Genomic DNA, 18,001 nt, shown 5'->3' with positions numbered 1-18,001 from the left:
TGCTAATAAAAGTGTTAGGTGCTTGTTTGAGCTGTTGTCCTCTGGTAGTAGTTGATCCTTCGGGCCAGCAGGTGGCAGTAAGCCGCATTCTGGGCAGCAGCTCAGGCTGTTGTAGTCCAAACAGCAACCAGCTGCTTTAATAACTTAACCCTAAGCGCTGACAGTCAGGAGAAGGTGCGATTTGTGTGGCCGACAGCCTGCAGTCTCCTCACTTTGGCTCGGTTTCTGCAGCTTGTTACCTGCAGATATTGTACAGCTCGACTTGTTTTAGAGAGTAGCGCTGCAGTGATACTGCATTTTTGAGAAGGAAAAAAAACTTAACAGGAGAAATAGCCACAGTAAGTAAATAATGTACAGTAATATCGGAGCGTGTATTTTGTATATCTTTGTATTGTAAGTCTGATGTAGGATTTATGTTTTTTTCTCATGTTACTTGTCTGGTCAGTATTTCTATTTTTGGTGTTTTTACTGAATATAGGTATTGTGAATACAGAAAATGGCCAGTTAGGAATCTGTGTCATGAAATCTGACGTATTTTATGTATGTTCTAAAAAACTATTAGAATACTACAGTTTGTGGTTTACGATTGGCATTTTGACTTGCGTTTTAGCTCTAGTTATGTGTAGTTATTTGAACTGAACTATTTTTTGTTACTGCATATAGACATAACAGGGTATATATAGAGAGATATAGGATTAACTCCTATATACTGAAACACTGAAACGTAGCTGACAGTGTTTATAAAATAAGGTTGCAACTGTACGAGATACTGCGTTATTGTGTCAGCTCCGCAGACATACATCTGCGCAATCGCTTCGGACCCTCAGAGCAAAGTCGTGACGTCATTAAGACCTGAGGTGCACAGTGACGTCAACAAGAGCGGAAGTGCACGGTGACACTGTCACTCACCGCTCCCATTTATGTTACATCTCCTTCAGGGTGTTTTTTATATATATATATATATATATATATATATATATATTATTATTATTTAAATTATACTAAGGTATCTCCAGCCTGCCTTGTTAGCTCAGATATGAAGCAATTGGTTTAGAAGAGAGATTTGTATATTACCCATTATGAGTAGAAAATATTGCTTTTCAAAAGTAATGTTGATTTTTTTTTTTTGGTGTTGAATATATGTATTGTTAATATTTGATTGATTAATGATCAACAAGTTGGTTAGTGATCAGCATGTTCACGTTTTCAGTTCTCTCTCTGGGTAGTTATGACATATAATTGCAATTGACACAACATAGACTTCATATAAAGATCCATATTGGAAGAAATTTGCAACATTTTGCTTCATTGACAGTAGTGATATCAAATGTGAAAGCAGGCAAGGAATTAACAGCATCTGTTCAAAAACCAACACTATTTTCCCAGATCATTTAAAAATGTAAAAATAGTGTTTAATGTTTCTAACCTTCATGTAAATCCATAAAAATGAACCGGTGGCATTTCATGAATGCATATGAGTTTCTTCTTCTGTTACCAACCGCGTTATATTTGTTTATTTTTTTGTATTTGTTAATAAAGACTATATGAAAACTATTTTTGGTTATTTTTCTTTGTTTCTTTGTTACGCCAGTAACAGCATTGTTGCTCTGTCTTTTGTATTGTTTTTGTCTACATTTTTCACATTGTTACCTTGATTTATATATGTTATCCCATTTGTTCTTCCCCCAGTCCTACACTCATAAAACGACCATTTTGCTGAATTGTCACCAGACGTAGAATCAACATTTACTTTGTGCTATATGAAAAGTATGGAAAGCACACTAAGCAACACTACATTATATTATATATGAATGAGGACAAGGTCGTGTCAAGTCAAATCCCAGGAGGTGACTCTCTTGGTTTTACCCTTGAGCAAGGTACTTAACTTGCACTTAATATTTAAGAAGGGGTCAGAACTGGTTCACTGTGGGTAAACAACCAGGACTGTTACAGCTCACTGCTGTAACATTGTTGTTTTTATCATTTTAATAATATGATTATGATAAAATCATGATGCTGAGTATGATTATACACAAAAAAACCTAATTGGGATTAGATAGCATGGGGTATGTGTATAGTAATGTAAAAGCAGCATTGGTATGTTTATTAAGAATTATTGAATATTTAGGAAGTACATGCATCTGGAATTGTCGGGCAGGTCTGTCAAGGTCAGTATATAAGAAATGGAAGGTAAGTGCTCAAAAGAACGAATTGCACAAAATGAACTTTGTTCAGTTCTTGCATTGTTGATTGAGAAGTTCTGCTTTCGGGCAATAAGCTGTGTTTGTTTGACTGGTAGGTCAAGGGGTGAAAATGTCCGACAAAAGTGACCTCAAAGCTGAGCTGGAGCGTAAGAAACAGCGTCTGGCTCAAATACGGGAGGAGAAGAAAAGGAAGGAGGAGGAGAGGAAAAAGAAAGAGGTAAGAGCTTATGAGGTCCCCGATGTGTAGACGAATCAATTGTTTTTTATCATCCGTTCCAGCTCTCGGTCCAACATGAATTAACCTGTTGAGGCACATGTTACCCTCCAGAAATGCCTTGTTATGAATTAGCTGTATGTTCAGTATCACGGCTGGCTCCATCACCCATTCCGAACATTGTTTTAAGTCGGAGATGCAGCAAAAGGCCGAAACGCTTCATGAAGATTCTGACCTAGACCGCAAACGGAGAGAAACGGAAGCGCTTCTGCAGAGCATTGGGATCTCCCCAGAACCACCACTAGGTAAACATCAAACCTCTCTGCTGCAGCCTTCTCTATTCTGTGCTTGTTCTCGGATTAGTGGTGAGAAACATAAAGAATTGAGGAAGCCTGTCCAAATTGCAGTTTCAGATGAAATCAATGGAAATTACGAATATATTCTTAATCGGTGATAACTATTACTATTTGATTAAAAAGTGGTTTAACATAACACATGTACAATAACTTCAATGTTAATCGTAAATCACTAACTCATTTTCAATACGAAATGAACTTGGTTTTTCTAAGGTACTGTGATTGTAATGTTTCGTGTGAGTGCATCCCTGCGATGGGATGGTGCCCCATCCTGGGCTGTTCCCTGCACCTGTAGTCTCCAGGATAGGCTCCGGACCCCCTACAACCCTGAATTGGATAACCAGTTACAGAAAAATGGATGGATGGATGGAATTATGATGTTTTATGAAATCCTGAAACCCTTGAAAAACTGATGTTAATTTGTTTTTCTAATTTGAAAACATATATGAAATTGTTGATTTTTTTTTCCACTTTTGACAATAGGAAGTGTGATATAAAATAGCTAACAGGTGTTTTTATTTTGCTTTGATTTTTAAAGAAATCATTTACATTAGATGAAATCATACATTCTTGTGACTTTATTATGAGAAATATTTAATTTATACTGAATTTTGTTTTCCTGTATATTTGCGGAGTAGTAATAATATTTGAATCTTGGACTTTATAAACATCTAATTAAATATGAAAAACCTCTTAGTGGATAATGTTTGTCAGAACATGAATTACTAGTGTATAATAACATATTCATATATACTAATTAAAATGATTTCACTTGTCATTTACCATTTTATACACAGTTGATTGATTGGATTCACTTTTCTTGATGCCTCGTTGTTTTTTTCTGCTGATGACATAAGCCGTCGCGTTTATCTGGTTCGAGGGTATGCTAACTGTGTAACGCAAAACTGTGTAACCTGAGATTTTCAACTGGCAAAATGCACTTGTTTGCAGGGAAATTTGGCCTTAGAGTGCCTTCTAGTCTTAGGAAACAATCCCATGTCAATGGTGTCTTAATTTCTCGTGCCTAAATTTATACTTACTGACAATAATAATTAGCCACATGCTAATGTTTACTGAAATGGATACTGTGTAAGACTCCAATGCACTGGTAGTATGATGAATTCTATGATGTCTACTATCATTTGAGAACAGATTAAGCTGCCGTGTGTGAACGCATGCCTGTTTAGTATTACTGTAAAGCAAGCAACAAATGTGTATGCTCTTTTGCGAAATATTTTAATGATAGTTTTTTTTTTTGTGCTTGTACATTTGCTTAGTCGGCTCTGATTTAGCTACTGGTTTGTATTTCATTCTGCTGAGTGATCTAACCTTTGAAGGTGTCCAGCCCAAGCAAAAATCTGAGTCTTCTAGTCCTCTGGTCAGTATCTGCAGGGCTCTGGAATGTGCAGTAAAGTTAGTCACGGCAGAGTGAAGGGTTAATGTCCAGAATACCTCGTATGTTATTTTTTAATAAACGAGTGGCGTCATAGGAATACATTTAACTATCTTTCTTTCTTTTTTCCCTTTGGGCTTTTTGCTTTAACCATTTCAATCCATCCTGTTGATTTGGAACCTTTTTTTATTTTTTGCTGTGTCTGTCACTACTGGCCCCCCAGAGCAGCCGCTGCAGCTCTTAACATGGGATACGTGTTATTTTCATTATTTAGTTCCAACTCCTATGTCTCCTTCAGTGAGCACGCCCAGCGAGGCCGGCAGCCAGGAGTCGGTAGACGGGGGCGTGGTAGGAAGGTACGCTTTCGCTTTATGCCTTCCCATTGTACGGCAGCGTTTGCTGCCTCAATCTTCTCAGTTAAATAGATCAGTGTTTCCCAGTGCGGTTCTCGGGGACCAACAGACAGTCCACATTTTTGCTCCCTCCGAGCTCCTCAGCAAAAAATGTGGATTATCTGAGAGGGAGCAAAAACGCAGACTGTCTGTGGGTCCCCAAAGATGGGGTTGGGAAACACTGTTGGGCAACATGGGGTTGGGAAACAGATGTGACTTAACTGGATTTCATAAACACCATAGAGGAAGGATTAAGGACTGTGACAAATTTAGTTTTTTTTTAAAGCCAATTCACGCTTTATATTTTCATAGGGTTTATTCCAGACTAAAAGCAAGCATTTTCATTTTGAACTTGAATTTGAAAATTAGAAACAGTTTGGTTTTGGGGCATTTATGTAGAACCCAAATGCCTATGCAGCTTAATATGTCACCTGCATGAAGTAAAAATTAATACCTGCATTAATATTCTGGGGCATTGACCAAAATTCCCTAGCCTGTCACACAAATGATTAGATAACATCATAGACATTATGAAAATAGCTTTAAAAAATGACTACATGACCCCTGACTACGATTCAACACAAAATGCTGCTTAGTCAGACCTGTCAGCAGTTCATTTATTTTCATTATTGTCCTTCCTGACTGTTCACCTTTGCTCTCATGGTCAGTCTGAAAAAAAAGCACCAAATATTTCACCCCAAGTAGAACAACTCAGCAGGTTTTAAAACTGTGGGCCTGGAGTTTGATATCACTGCTTTAGCTGGAGGTAACCGAGTACTGAGTTAGGTGTAGCTGCAAACTAGTGCTTGCATGCAATTGCACATTCAGACAATAGGAATGCCAGTTGTGAAATTGAAACAAAAAATGAAATCTAAATAGCCAGACAGCACAAGTCATGACATATTCATGACAAACAGCATGACTGGTTCCGTTGTCATGGCATTGTGGATAATTTTTTTATGCAAAAAATTTCACGGCCCCGTGAATGGGTGTATTGTTGATAGACAGAGTATCACTATGTTTAAGTACTGTATGATATCAGATTGCAGCTAATTATTGTGTAACGTTAAAATACTGTTGGCTTCTATAATACTTTCCCCTTGGGTGACAGTGGGGACATCGCAGATGCCAAATTACTTGCCTTAAAAATGGCTGTTATTAAACTGCCCTTACATGACATATTTTTTAAAGGTTCTCTCCTTCATAAAATATGTTGTGCTACCATTTGTGGGTTTCATTGATTATGTTGTGCTGTGCATGACTCTCCTTCTGCAGTGTTTCCTGAACATTATTTTAGCGTTTTCATTACATATCTGCAGGATTTTCTGCAGTGATTTTACTATGAAATCATGTTATTTTATTCCTCTTTACTACTTAAAAAAATCAACTATTATTATTATACTTGACATTTGAGAGACGGAGTGGAATTAAATTAGCATTATAAGTGTTAAACAGGACTTTGATGTTAATGCTAAAATTATTTACGTTCATAAATGTCAAATGTATTTAACAATAAATAAGTTGATTTATAATTATGATTAGATGCTATTGCAATGACAACAATGTATTATTCCCTGAACCCCCCCCCCCCACACACACACACACACAAAAGAAAATCTAATCCCTACTCCACCTTTCACACCCCAGCCTTTACGGTCTCTAGCCCCCCTACATTCTCTCCGCAGCTCCACAAAATTTAATGCATCATTCTCAGACTTTGCAGGAACATTGTTTGGTTGTTGATCTGGGGCCTGTTTCATATTGAGACCAAATCGCACCATATTTGAAACAGGGTGGTGACACACAGGGAATACATTGTTGTCATTGTGATGACATCTCATTTACACCGTAGCGATAATAGGTCTGCCAGAAAACAAGAATAAATATACTTGTAAATTTACAGTAGAAAAAATATAAGATGAAGGGAACTTAGGGAAAAAATATTGTAGCAGAATTATTTTTATTTCCCCTTTGTATCGTGATGAGATATCTATGCTTTTTTAATTTGATTCGTGTTTAATTCCCACATGGCATGATATTTTTTTGCTGTGGTGGTTGAGTTTCTATGCTGGCTAACGGTGCATGTTCTCTTCCCTGTGTGGCGCCCCCTACTGCTGTCTCTAGGACCCTGCAGTGGGATACTGATCCTTCTGTACTGCAGCTGCAGGCTGACTCTGAGCTCGGGTACACCTTATCTTTCCTCTCTACTTCATTTTCTCTGTGCCACTCAGCACAGGGATCCTATTAAATTTAGTTTTTTTTATTGGCTTGATTGCTAATCATTTGATTTTTGTCATTGTTTATTTGATGGGTAAAGGCATCTTATGCAATTTGACTAAGAGATTACAGGGATACAAATTGAATGATAATTCAAGACGACAAGGAATCAGTTCATGAGTGATCATAGTACAGCTCTAACTGCTTAATTTTTTTCAAAAATAATAGCTTAATCCTTCCTGTTAATAACATTTTGATGTGATTTCAGAAATATTGCACCGTAGTACAGTTCTGTTTCAGTCAGCCTCGACACAGTGCCTGAACGCATAACCACATGATGTTTTCAGACAGCTACTGATTTCTTTGGCACTTTCTATACATTCCCAAGCACATGCTGTTGTTGAATGTAATTCAGTTTGTGGTTGAATGCAGTTTGATTGAATGTAAATATTGTTACTATAATCTTACCATCCCTATTTAAAAGAAGAATGTTTTTTTTATGTCATCCTTACATCTTTTTCCTTACTAGTGCAACTATGTAACAAGATAGTAAATGTGTCCGCTGCTTGATTTGTTTGAATGGCTTTACAGGGCTGTTTCCATGACGCCGTTTTTCACCTTTTAGTCGCAGGATGCACAGATTGGGGGCATCAAAAATCACCCAAGTGGACTTTCTGCCCCGGGAGGTCGTATCTTACTCCAAAGAGACGCAGACTCCTCTGGCTGCCCATCAGTCTGAAGGTCATTATCAAAGAAGGTGGATTAGCGTGATCATCATTAAAATTCTTGAATATGATCCTTTCATTTGATCCATCTTCTTTCTGCTTATCCCGATTAGGTCACAGGGCAGGCCAGGAGACTATCCTATTCAGCAAATGGCACAGGGCAGGCCTGGAGGCTATCCTAGGCAGCAAATGGCACAGGGCAGGCCTGGAGGCTGTCCTAGGCAGCAAATAGCACAGGGCAGGCCTAGAGCTTATCCTAGGCAGCAAATGGCACAGGGCAGGCCTAGAGCTTATCCTAGGCAGCAAAGGGCACAGGGCAGGCCTGGAACCTATCCTAGGCAGGAAAAGGCACAGGGCAGGCCTGGAACCTATCCTAGGCAGGAAAAGGCACAGGGCAGGCCTGGAGCTTATCCTAGGCAGCAAAGGGCACAGGGCAGGCCTGGAACCTATCCTAGGCAGCAAAGGGCACAGGGGACCTGCATCCATACACAGCTGCACACTATTGGCAATTTAAAGACTACAATTAACCTGACTGCATGACTTTAGCCTGCAGAAGGAAACTAGAGAACCCAGAGGAAATGCTCAGAACACAGGAAGAGCATGCAAACTAAACACACATAGCACTGGGTGGAGACTTGAACTCCTAACCCTGGATGTATGAAGCAAAAGTGTCACCAGAGAGCCACCATGCTGCCCTTGTTTATGCTGCAACTTTTTCAAACAGATAAAAATGTTTGGTAAAAATTTACTTGAGGGGGCCCAAGTAACTCAGTTAGTACTCAAGTACAAATCCTGAACAAATATATTAACTTCATGAACTACATGAACCGTTATGACTGATTGATGATGAACAAACATGAAATCAGTATGTAACACTTAGTATCTGGTTAGTTAATACACTAACTAGGTAAGAGTATACCACTGCATTATTTGTGACCTGTGAAGTCTGAAGTGCTACCAAATATTTTTCATGTTTTGTTCTTTTTGGGGAGCAGTGTGTGGCTCTGTGGGCTAAGCCTGTGTTCCTGTAATCAGAAGGTCGCAGGTTCAAACCCAGCCTCAGCCTGTGGGTCCTTGAGCAAGGCCCTTAACCCTCAGCTCCCTGGGCACCGCTACGGGTGGCAGCCCTTCACAGACAACTTCCTCTATGGAAGAAAAAAAAAAAAGAGGAAGTTGTGGGAGGCGTAAAGACAATTTCCCTATGGGGATCAATAAAGTATCGATGATTATTATTATTTAATGGCCTTACTATTTCCCAGGTTTGTAAAGCACAAGGAAAATTTCTAAAAATAATCTCTGAAACGATCTGAGTCTAATGTCCTACATACAACCTTAATCTAAAACAGCACCATTGCCGGGAAACACTAGAATAGTAGAATGGCAATTTCTCAAAGATCTTTTCCCATTAGCAACAAAGAAAATATGTCAATATTCATATAATATTCTATAAATATTTATATTAATTTACAAGTAAAGTCTCGGAGCGATTTTTGAACAGTACTCTGTAATTGTTCAAAGTAAACAAAAAATTGTAAGAATTAATTCATATTTAAGTGATGTTTACTAGTGATTTGAAGGCTTGTCCTTTAGTTCATTTTCTTCCTGTCTTGCATGGGTTTCCTCCTACAGACAGGCCAAAAACACATGGTTAGGTGACCCGGTGCCTGAGTACCGCCCCTAGTGTGTGTCCCTTGTGATGCACTGGCCCCTCTTCATACTCGCTTCATGCCTTGCACTCTGTGCTTCCTTGGACAGGCTCCAGTTTCACTACGACCCTGCTTTGGGTGAGCGGTTATAGAGGATGGATGGATGGAAGATAAAGATATCGAGTTCAGGCCCCTGATTAGAAGTTTACTCTAAATGTCTCTTTGAGGGTTTAAAGTCTGCGTACGAGATGATTAGTGTGACATACATTTTTTTTTGCAGAGGAAGAGGAGGATGAAGAGATCTCTGAGCCAAAGCCTGGGCCTCAGTCCAATGAGGAAGATGATCAGAAGCAGGAGATAAAAGAAGGTAAAATCAAATCGTAATAGGACGCACTGATCACTTCTTTCGCTATTTTATTTTATATTTATTTTCGCTGTTATTATTTATATTTCCGTTGTGTTTAGTTTTTTCTGTCAATTATACATTTGATTAAGAAGAAGTAAACAATGGATTATTGTTTTGGGGGTCTTTACGTGGCAGAAATGTAAAGCACATTGAGACAATGTAATGTTGTGATAATGCGCTATATAAATAAAATTGCATTGCATTGCATTATTTTTCGCTTTAGATATAAACAAGAATATGAATTTTGCATCAGTTCTACATTTTTCCAACAAATAACCCCAAATAAAAATAGCAAGGTTTCCCATACCAATGTGTGATCATATACACTGAACAAAAATATAAACGCAACACTTTTGTTTTTGCTCCCATTTTTCATGAGATGGACTTAAAGATCTACAATTCATTCCAGATACACAATATTACCATTTCTCTCAAACATTTCTCACAAATCAGTCTAAATGTGTGATAGTGAGCACTTCTGCTTTGCTGAGATAATCCATCCCACCTCACAGGTGTGCCATATCAAGATGCTGATCTGACATCATGGGTAGTGCACAGGTGTACCTTATACTGCCCACAATAAAAGGCCACCCTGGAATGTGCAGTTTTGTCTCACAGCAAAATGCCACAGATGCCACAAGCATTGAGGGAGCGTGCAATTGGCATGCTGACAGCAGGAATGTCAACCAGATCTGTTGCTCGTGCATTGAATGTTCATTTCTCAACCATAAGCCGTCTCCAAAGGCGTTTCAGAGAATATGGCAGTACATCCAACCGGCCTCACAACCGCAGACCACGTGTAACCACACCAGCCCAGGACCTCCACATCCAGCAGGTTCACCTCCAAGATCGTCTGAGACCAGCCACTCAGACAGATGATGCACGGCCCCATGTTGCAAGGATCTGTACACAGTTCTTGGAAGCTGAAAATGTCCCAGTTCTTGCATGGCCAGCATACTCACCGGACATGTCACCCGTTGAGCATGTTTGGGATGTGCTTGACCGGCGTATACGACAGCGTGTACCAGTTCCCACTAATATCCAACAACTTCGCACAGCCATTGAAGAGGAGTGGACCAACATTCCACAGGCCACAATTGACAATCTGATAAACTCTATGCGAAGAAGATGTGTTGCATTGCATGAGGCAAATGGTGGTCACACCAGATACTGACCGGTTCTGAGTCCCCAGACCCCCAATAAAGCAAAAAACTGCACATTCCAGGGTGGCCTTTTATTGTGGGCAGTATAAGGTACACCTGTGCACTACCCATGATGTCAGATCAGCATCTTGATGTGGCACACCTGTGAGGTGGGATGGATTATCTCAGCAAAGCAGAAGTGCTCACTATCACACATTTAGACTGATTTGTGAGAAATGTTTGAGAGAAATGGTAATATTGTGTATCTGGAATGAATTGTAGATCTTTAAGTCCATCTCATGAAAAATGGGAGCAGAAACAAGAGTGTTGCGTTTATATTTTTGTTCAGTATACTTAACTAAGGACTACAAAGGGTTTAAAATTTCCTTTGCTAGTAGGTATGTTTTTTGTTTCAAGCTTAAAAAGTTGAAAATCCCTGAAATGAACCATTACATTTCATATTCCATCTAATTTATTATTCATGTCAATTCATATCAACTAAAAATTAAATCTTGTATAAATAAAACTCTTTGAATAAACTGATTGAATGTAACTGATACAAAACAACGCATTATGTTGTGTATAACACCCTTATTTGAAATCTCATCTCCATTGAGACTGAGACTAGGAATCTACCCTCACAAAGAAATCAATAAGCAAAATCACCCATGATACCATAAACATTTACCATAGCTGTGATGTCTCAGTCCACCCCAGAGAGCTTACGGAAGAGGAGAAACAGCAAGTTCTTCACTCGGAGGAGTTTCTCATCTTCTTTGACCGCACCATCCGTGTGGTTGAGCGCGCACTGGCTGAGGAATCAGACATCTTCTTTGATTACAGTGGCCGTGACCTGGAGGACAAGGAAGGGTGTGTCACATTGTGTTGTCCACTAAAGAAACACGCAGTGTACAATCTAAGAAACACGAAGACAATGAGGGCTCTAGGACAAGTGTTTCCCAATCCGGTCCTCAGGGACCCACAGACAGTCCACATTTTTACTGGGAGTTGGGAGGGAGCAAAAATGTGGACTGTCTGGCAGGGAACCCGGAGGGAGCAAAAACTTGGACCGACTGTGGGTGTCAGAGGACCGGGTTGGGAATCTCTGCTCTAGGACAAAGATGAGCCAGGCCTTAAGGTCACATCCAGAGGAATCTTCCTCCTTATCTGCATTACTAACCCAGAGTTTTCAATTCCCTATGCTGGATCCTTTCACAATGTCATTCTCTAATAGTAACAATTTTGAAATTAACCAACAGTAACTTCACTCACGGCCCAGTGATATTCAGTGTGGGTTCAGTGTTCACAAGTGACCTTCTGAATATTTATAGCTGTTTTCTCGTTTCCATTCAGGGACATTCAAGGAGGTTCCAACCTGTCTTTCAACCGTTTGTTCTATGATGAGCACTGGTCCAAGCACAGAGTCGTTACCTGCCTGGATTGGTCACCACAGGTACAAAGGCCCTTAATCTCTTCTAGTTCCATATGTCTACCGATGCATTCTTCACCTTGTTTAATGTTTTATTTGTTAAGTATTGCATTATATACAATACTGTGCAAAAGTGTTTGGTAGTAAAAGCAAATGTTTAAAGCTGTATACCTGGGTAGTACATGCATATTTGCTCAAAACACTAAACATAGTTTTATATTAGAACATATGAAAATTAACAAAAATTTCCTCTGCTCTTAAAAAAGTCACTGATAACTTGTTGGATGGTAAGATGAACACTGATTCGGTTCCCAAGCCTCACCTCAGGGGCACCCCAGCCATTCCATGAATTTGTTACATTTCACCACCAGCTCACGTAATTAACTGAATTAGTTTGAAAAAGTCAACAGCATTTTGATTAGCTACATGAGGTGCGCTAGGGGTTGAGTCAAAACTGAATGGGTGTATTAAGTGGTTGCTGCAAGTACTGGGTTAATTTTAGATGAGGGTTTGAAACACACTTTGACAGATATGAAGTCATAGCTTTACACCAGAATGAAGATCATTTAAACGATCTTTTCCTTTGACTGCCTAAGACTTTAGCACAGTACTGTGTGTCTCCATAAATAATACAGCATTTTTTATAATGTCTAGTATCCTGAATTGATGGTGGCGTCTTATAACAACAATGAAGATGCGCCGCATGAACCTGATGGTGTTGCACTAGTTTGGAACATGAAATTTAAGAAGGCAACTCCAGAGTATATATTTCACTGCCAGGTGAGTTTAAATACACTGTAGCTGAACAGATTGCTAATGAACAGGTTCTAAATTCTGTTAGGTAGATTTCACTCTTCCTTGCTCTGACAATTTATGCTGTTTGACCAAAATGCATAATTGCCTGGGCCACTTAAGTATTGATTTGTTAATTAACTGAAGCTTGTTTCACTTTCTCTGCACAATACTATATTTAGAGCAAATGAAAATGACCCTAGCAAGTGATTTTAATTTGGTCCCACAAATGAACACAGCTAATTTAAAGGATGATTGGTCTCTGCTCTATAGTGCCAATCATGGTCTTCATTATGTCCGTTGTATGAGATTTTTTTTGGAGCTCATGTCTCTCTTCTGGTGTACTTTCTTTCCTCGTAGTCGTCAGTGATGTCGGTGGGCTTCGCTCGATTTCACCCTAACCTGGTAGTGGGAGGAACATACTCAGGGCAGATTGTGCTCTGGGACAACCGCTGTCACAGGAGAACCCCGGTCCAAAGGACCCCTCTGTCTGCCGCAGCACACACTGTAGGTAGTAGTGGGCTGTGGCCCATTAATGGCATCTCTAAAGTTGATCATTCAGGTCCAGAAAGTAAAAATCCAGGCCAGGATTTTGTTTCAACCAAGTGGTTGAGTACTCTGTGACTGTGACTCTTTATACTCAGCTGGTTGGTTGAAACAAAATCCTGGTCTGGATTTTTACTTCTGGACCTGAATTATCTACCGCTGTAAATTATGCATTGTGCATGGTTATGTACACCCTACGATGGATTGGCATCCTGTCCAGGGTGTACCCCCTTCTTGTGCCCTGTGCTGCCGGTCATAGACTCCAGGCCACTGCTCTACACTGACCAGTATATGTAGCTGGAAGATAGATTCAATAGCAACTATTTTACAGTTCTCTGGTTTATATCTCATGTATCATCCTCTTCCCAGCACCCTGTGTACTGCGTGAATGTGGTTGGTACCCAGAATGCCAATAACCTGATCACAGTGTCCACTGATGGGAAGATGTGCTCCTGGAACCTGGATATGCTCTCTCAGCCCCAGGTCTGTACAGACATGCAAACTAACACTTACCTTTCGCGTTTTGCTTACACAAAAATGTTCTGAGGGCAGAAGGAAAAATGATTGGTTCAGAGAGATAACCAATCAGATTGTAGAGGAGGTGGATCCAAGCGATTAGAGGAGGTGGGACCTTGAAACCTCCTCTACAATCTGATTGGTTATCTCTCTGAACCAATCATTTTTTTTCTCTCTGCCCTCAGAACATTTTTGTGTAAGTAAAACTCCCATGAGCTTACCTTTGTCTGTCATTTGAGGTACCCGTAGTAATTCTGATTATGTTCCCATTAACAGGAGAGCATGGAACTGGTTTACAACAAATCCAAGCCTGTGGCAGTAACAGGGATGGCTTTCCCTACTGGAGATGTAAACAATTTTGTGGTGGGGAGCGAGGAGGGGATGGTCTACACTGCCTCCCGGCACGGCAGGTACGTGAGTCTGCAGTGCGCCAGTCGCATGGATTTGATTTTGTGGAACCTGCACTTATTTCTTAGGCCACAGACTCATGCCTGCTGAAATCACATGCCAGGTTTTTTCCCTGTCTCCAGTAAAGCTGGCATCGGAGAGATGTTCGAGGGTCATCAGGGACCGGTAACCGGCATCAGCTGCCACAGTGCCGTTGGCCCCGTCGATTTCTCCCATCTCTTTACCACCTCGTCATTCGACTGGACTGTCAAACTATGGACCACAAAGGTTTAAGGAATTACGATTTTCATTCATATTAAAATGTAAAATCATCTCAGAGGAAACTATTCTACATTAACTTAAATGTTTTAATTGGCATTACTTTAACAGAAGCCAGTTTACCTGTGTCTTTGAGCATGCTATGCAATGGAAGCAAATGGAATCCACAGTGTAATCTGCTTCATAAATGATAAACGGATTATAAACGACTGTATTGTACAAAGTTGAACCTATGGGAGCCTTGAAATGTTCCATATTTAACATTCATCAACAATGGGTAAGTCAAAAAGCAAGCATTCCATGAAAACAGAGAAGCAGGTCTACTACAACGTGCCTGATTTCAGTGTTAGAGTGGAAGAGCTGCCAGAGCATTTAAATATACCAAGCATCATGGTCGCGTCAGCACAGCCAACTCCACCTCAACTTCATCTGACATTTTCTAGTGTTGAAAAAGTGCAGGTTAGTTGGGTGAAACGCTTCAGCTTGTTGTCTAAATGTCTCCCTTTCACAGAACAACAAGCCACTGTACTCCTTTGAAGACAATGCGGATTATGTTTACGATGTCATGTGGTCTCCAGTGCACCCTGCACTCTTCGCCACGGTAGACGGGATGGGACGCCTCGACCTGTGGAACCTCAACAATGACACAGAGGTCAGTCAGGCATCCCTTGGAGGTCAAATTCCACAATTGTTTTTCCTGCAAAACAGCAGTTGTACGACACATTGAATGAGCTTTTGATTTCCTACAAGTTGCACCTAAAGCACCACTGTCAGCTGGGAATGGAGAAAATTTGTTTTCATGTTTGGGAGCCTTGGGCCTGGACTGTGAGGTTCTGATGAATGACGTCCCCCTGCACAGGTCCCCACTGCGAGTGTCACCATCGAGGGGACCTCTGCCTTAAACCGGGTGAGATGGGCCTCCGGGGGCAGGGAAATAGCAGTCGGTGACTCAGAAGGACGGGTTTGGATCTACGATGTGGGAGAGGTAACATTATTCTGCCTGTAACGCTAACAAAGCATGCATGTAATAATATTAATATACGGCACTGTGCAAAAGTGCTTAAAGCTATTTATCTGGGTAGTAACACAATTTCAAATATATGTATTCAATGAATTAATAAAAAAAGAGAGAGAATTTCTTATGTTCTCCAGAAAATGTATCTTGCCCGACAGCTAGAAAATCCGTGCTTCAGTTCCCAAACTGCTCCTTAGGGGTACACCTAGTACACCAGTTTAAATTTTATCAGCAACTCGCTTAATTAATTAACTTAATCGATTAAATAACTTGATAAGATATTGATTAGTCGAACATGACATGCTGGGGGTTGATTTGACAAATACATGAGTATATTGGATGGTTACTACAAATACTGGGGTGACTTTATAGAAGATGCTTTGAAATTGCTAAGCTGATACAACTTGGCAGGTATCATATCATAATTTTACACTAACATGAAGATCATATAAACAGCATTTTCTTTAACTGCCAAATACTGTTGTACAATACTGTATACCGATTTGGCATACCCCAACCATGCACCCCCTGCTACCTAGGATAGACTCCACCCCCCTAACCAGGACAGTTGCTTAGAGGATAGATAAAGCAACAGTTTTAACAGTCAAACCATAGTTCTCTGTTTTTATAATATGTTCCCTGTAATAAGAAAGCTGATGTCTGCATTTTTTTCCCCTCATCAAAATGTACTTTTTCCATCTGCTTGTGAGAGTAACCCGGCCGCACTTTCCTTCTGAACGCGGTGTTCTTGGTGCCAGCAGCTGGCTGTACCCCACATCGACGAGTGGAGCCGCTTTGGCCGCACATTGGTCGAGATCCGAGCGAACAGGGCCGACGGGGAGGAAGAGGGCGCCGTTGAGCTGGCCGCGTAGAATCCGCTCCAGTATGAGAATTACTCAGATGTGACGGTACTTCGTGTTTAATTTGCACATAAATACTGTGCCTGCATTTTTTTGCTGCTTTATTTACTGAGCATTTGCCAATTGCCACGTGCCGGCAGCAGGCATTTCCATTAGGAACTGGAATTATTTGGTGACATAATTATTAATGATGCAGCTGTCATTAAAACATACAGCTGGCTATGGAAATTTCACTCTGGGTAGGTAACCTACCTGAAGGCAAGCCAGGAGTAGCGTACCATAATACCTCTCATTCAGAATGCTTGGACAATGCATATATCTGTGTTTACCTGTGGGAGTTATCTGCATGTAGCACACTAATGAGGAAGCTTTGTGTTAAATGATACATGTGCAATATATGTACTTTCAAGCAGATATGTGTAACTGCATATAACTTCATTATTTTAAATGCCCTTTAAGGCATTGGATCTAATCGTATTAACTTGCAGCTGCATCACTGGACTTAATGGCAAGTTTATATGAGTTCTGTGTCTTTCTCGTGGTGATTGATAGCATCTGACTGGTGTTAATCCAAATGTAATGTCAGTATTCAGTATTTCAAGTCTCTGCTGTTGAATTCATGGAGAAATCCTGTGATAATGCATTATCTGTTCAAAATGCGTAGCCTCTTCCAATATGATTCAATGGATATTTGTATCGTTTACCTAAAATGAACGACAGAACATTCAAAAAAGTAAGAGTACTGACAGGCTTACATTGAATCTGGGAGATAAAACTGCTGTGGATTTATCTGTCTATTCCAATAAAAATATTTATGAAAAAATAATACAGCCATTCAATAAAATAAGTTGACAACCAAGTTGCTCCAATTCTGTTTTGAAACTTAAAATGAAATCCTTCATGACTCCTCCCTTGTACTTGTCACTGGACAAACATAAGCGGAAAGCTGCCCGATGTTTGCTGTGCTTCCACCAGATTCATCCTAACTGTTAAGTATTTAAAAGGTATAAATAGTGAGTGATAGGTGTTTATGTTCTTTGCTGTGGGATATACACGGGTAATACAACATCTTTGCATTTATCCAGCTTCAAGCTGCCACTCCGATTTGTGTCCAGCACACTGATTAGAGCTGTACAGTACTGTGCTGTTTATTTGGGAAGTAAGTATATTTTTGCTGAGCAAAAAAAACCCCACAATTTAATCTTAGAACATATTTAAATTAATATTAACACAGTGAAATATAACAAGAACTTCTGTTCTCCAGAATGTTACTGATACTTTGTTGGATGTCTTGAAGAACACAGCTTCAGTTCCCAAACATCTCCTCAGGGGCACCCCAGCCATTCCATCTCTTTTGTCGTTTCACGACAACCTCAATCGATTAATTAATTACTTAAATGAATCAACGAGGTGCTGATTAGCCAAACAAGGTGCGCTAGTGGTCCAGTCAAAAGAAATACACTGGTGTGCTGGATGGTTGCT

At 40.1% G+C, this 18,001-nt stretch overlaps 1 protein-coding gene across 10 annotated transcripts; it reads left to right on the top strand.

Annotated features, from left to right (window-relative positions):
- Positions 1-129: 129 nt before the first annotated feature.
- Positions 130-17,378, top strand: dync1i1 (dynein, cytoplasmic 1, intermediate chain 1). Of its 10 annotated transcripts, none has more exons than XM_049026647.1 (17): positions 130-338; positions 2,300-2,421; positions 2,609-2,723; positions 4,442-4,523; positions 6,684-6,743; positions 7,402-7,517; positions 9,428-9,514; positions 11,403-11,565; positions 12,049-12,148; positions 12,779-12,904; positions 13,277-13,423; positions 13,832-13,945; positions 14,255-14,388; positions 14,509-14,653; positions 15,156-15,296; positions 15,504-15,629; positions 16,418-17,378. In XM_049026647.1, the coding sequence occupies exons 2-17, from the start codon at positions 2,314-2,316 to the stop codon at positions 16,529-16,531; spliced, it is 1,878 nt and encodes a 625-aa protein (XP_048882604.1). In that variant the 5' UTR covers positions 130-338; positions 2,300-2,313; the 3' UTR covers positions 16,532-17,378. The 10 variants fall into 10 exon arrangements, with proteins under 10 accessions (XP_048882604.1, XP_048882605.1, XP_048882607.1 ...); XM_049026648.1 differs by having other exon boundaries at positions 787-2,421; XM_049026650.1 differs by having other exon boundaries at positions 130-2,421; positions 4,466-4,523.
- The last annotated feature ends 623 nt before the right edge of the window (positions 17,379-18,001 follow it).

Source organism: Brienomyrus brachyistius, chromosome 9, assembly GCF_023856365.1.
Source record: "Brienomyrus brachyistius isolate T26 chromosome 9, BBRACH_0.4, whole genome shotgun sequence".
In the NCBI taxonomy this organism is placed as follows: domain Eukaryota; kingdom Metazoa; phylum Chordata; class Actinopteri; order Osteoglossiformes; family Mormyridae; genus Brienomyrus; species Brienomyrus brachyistius.
The sequence above is the reverse complement of the archived record's forward strand: the minus strand, read 5'-3'. Positions and strand labels throughout refer to the sequence as shown.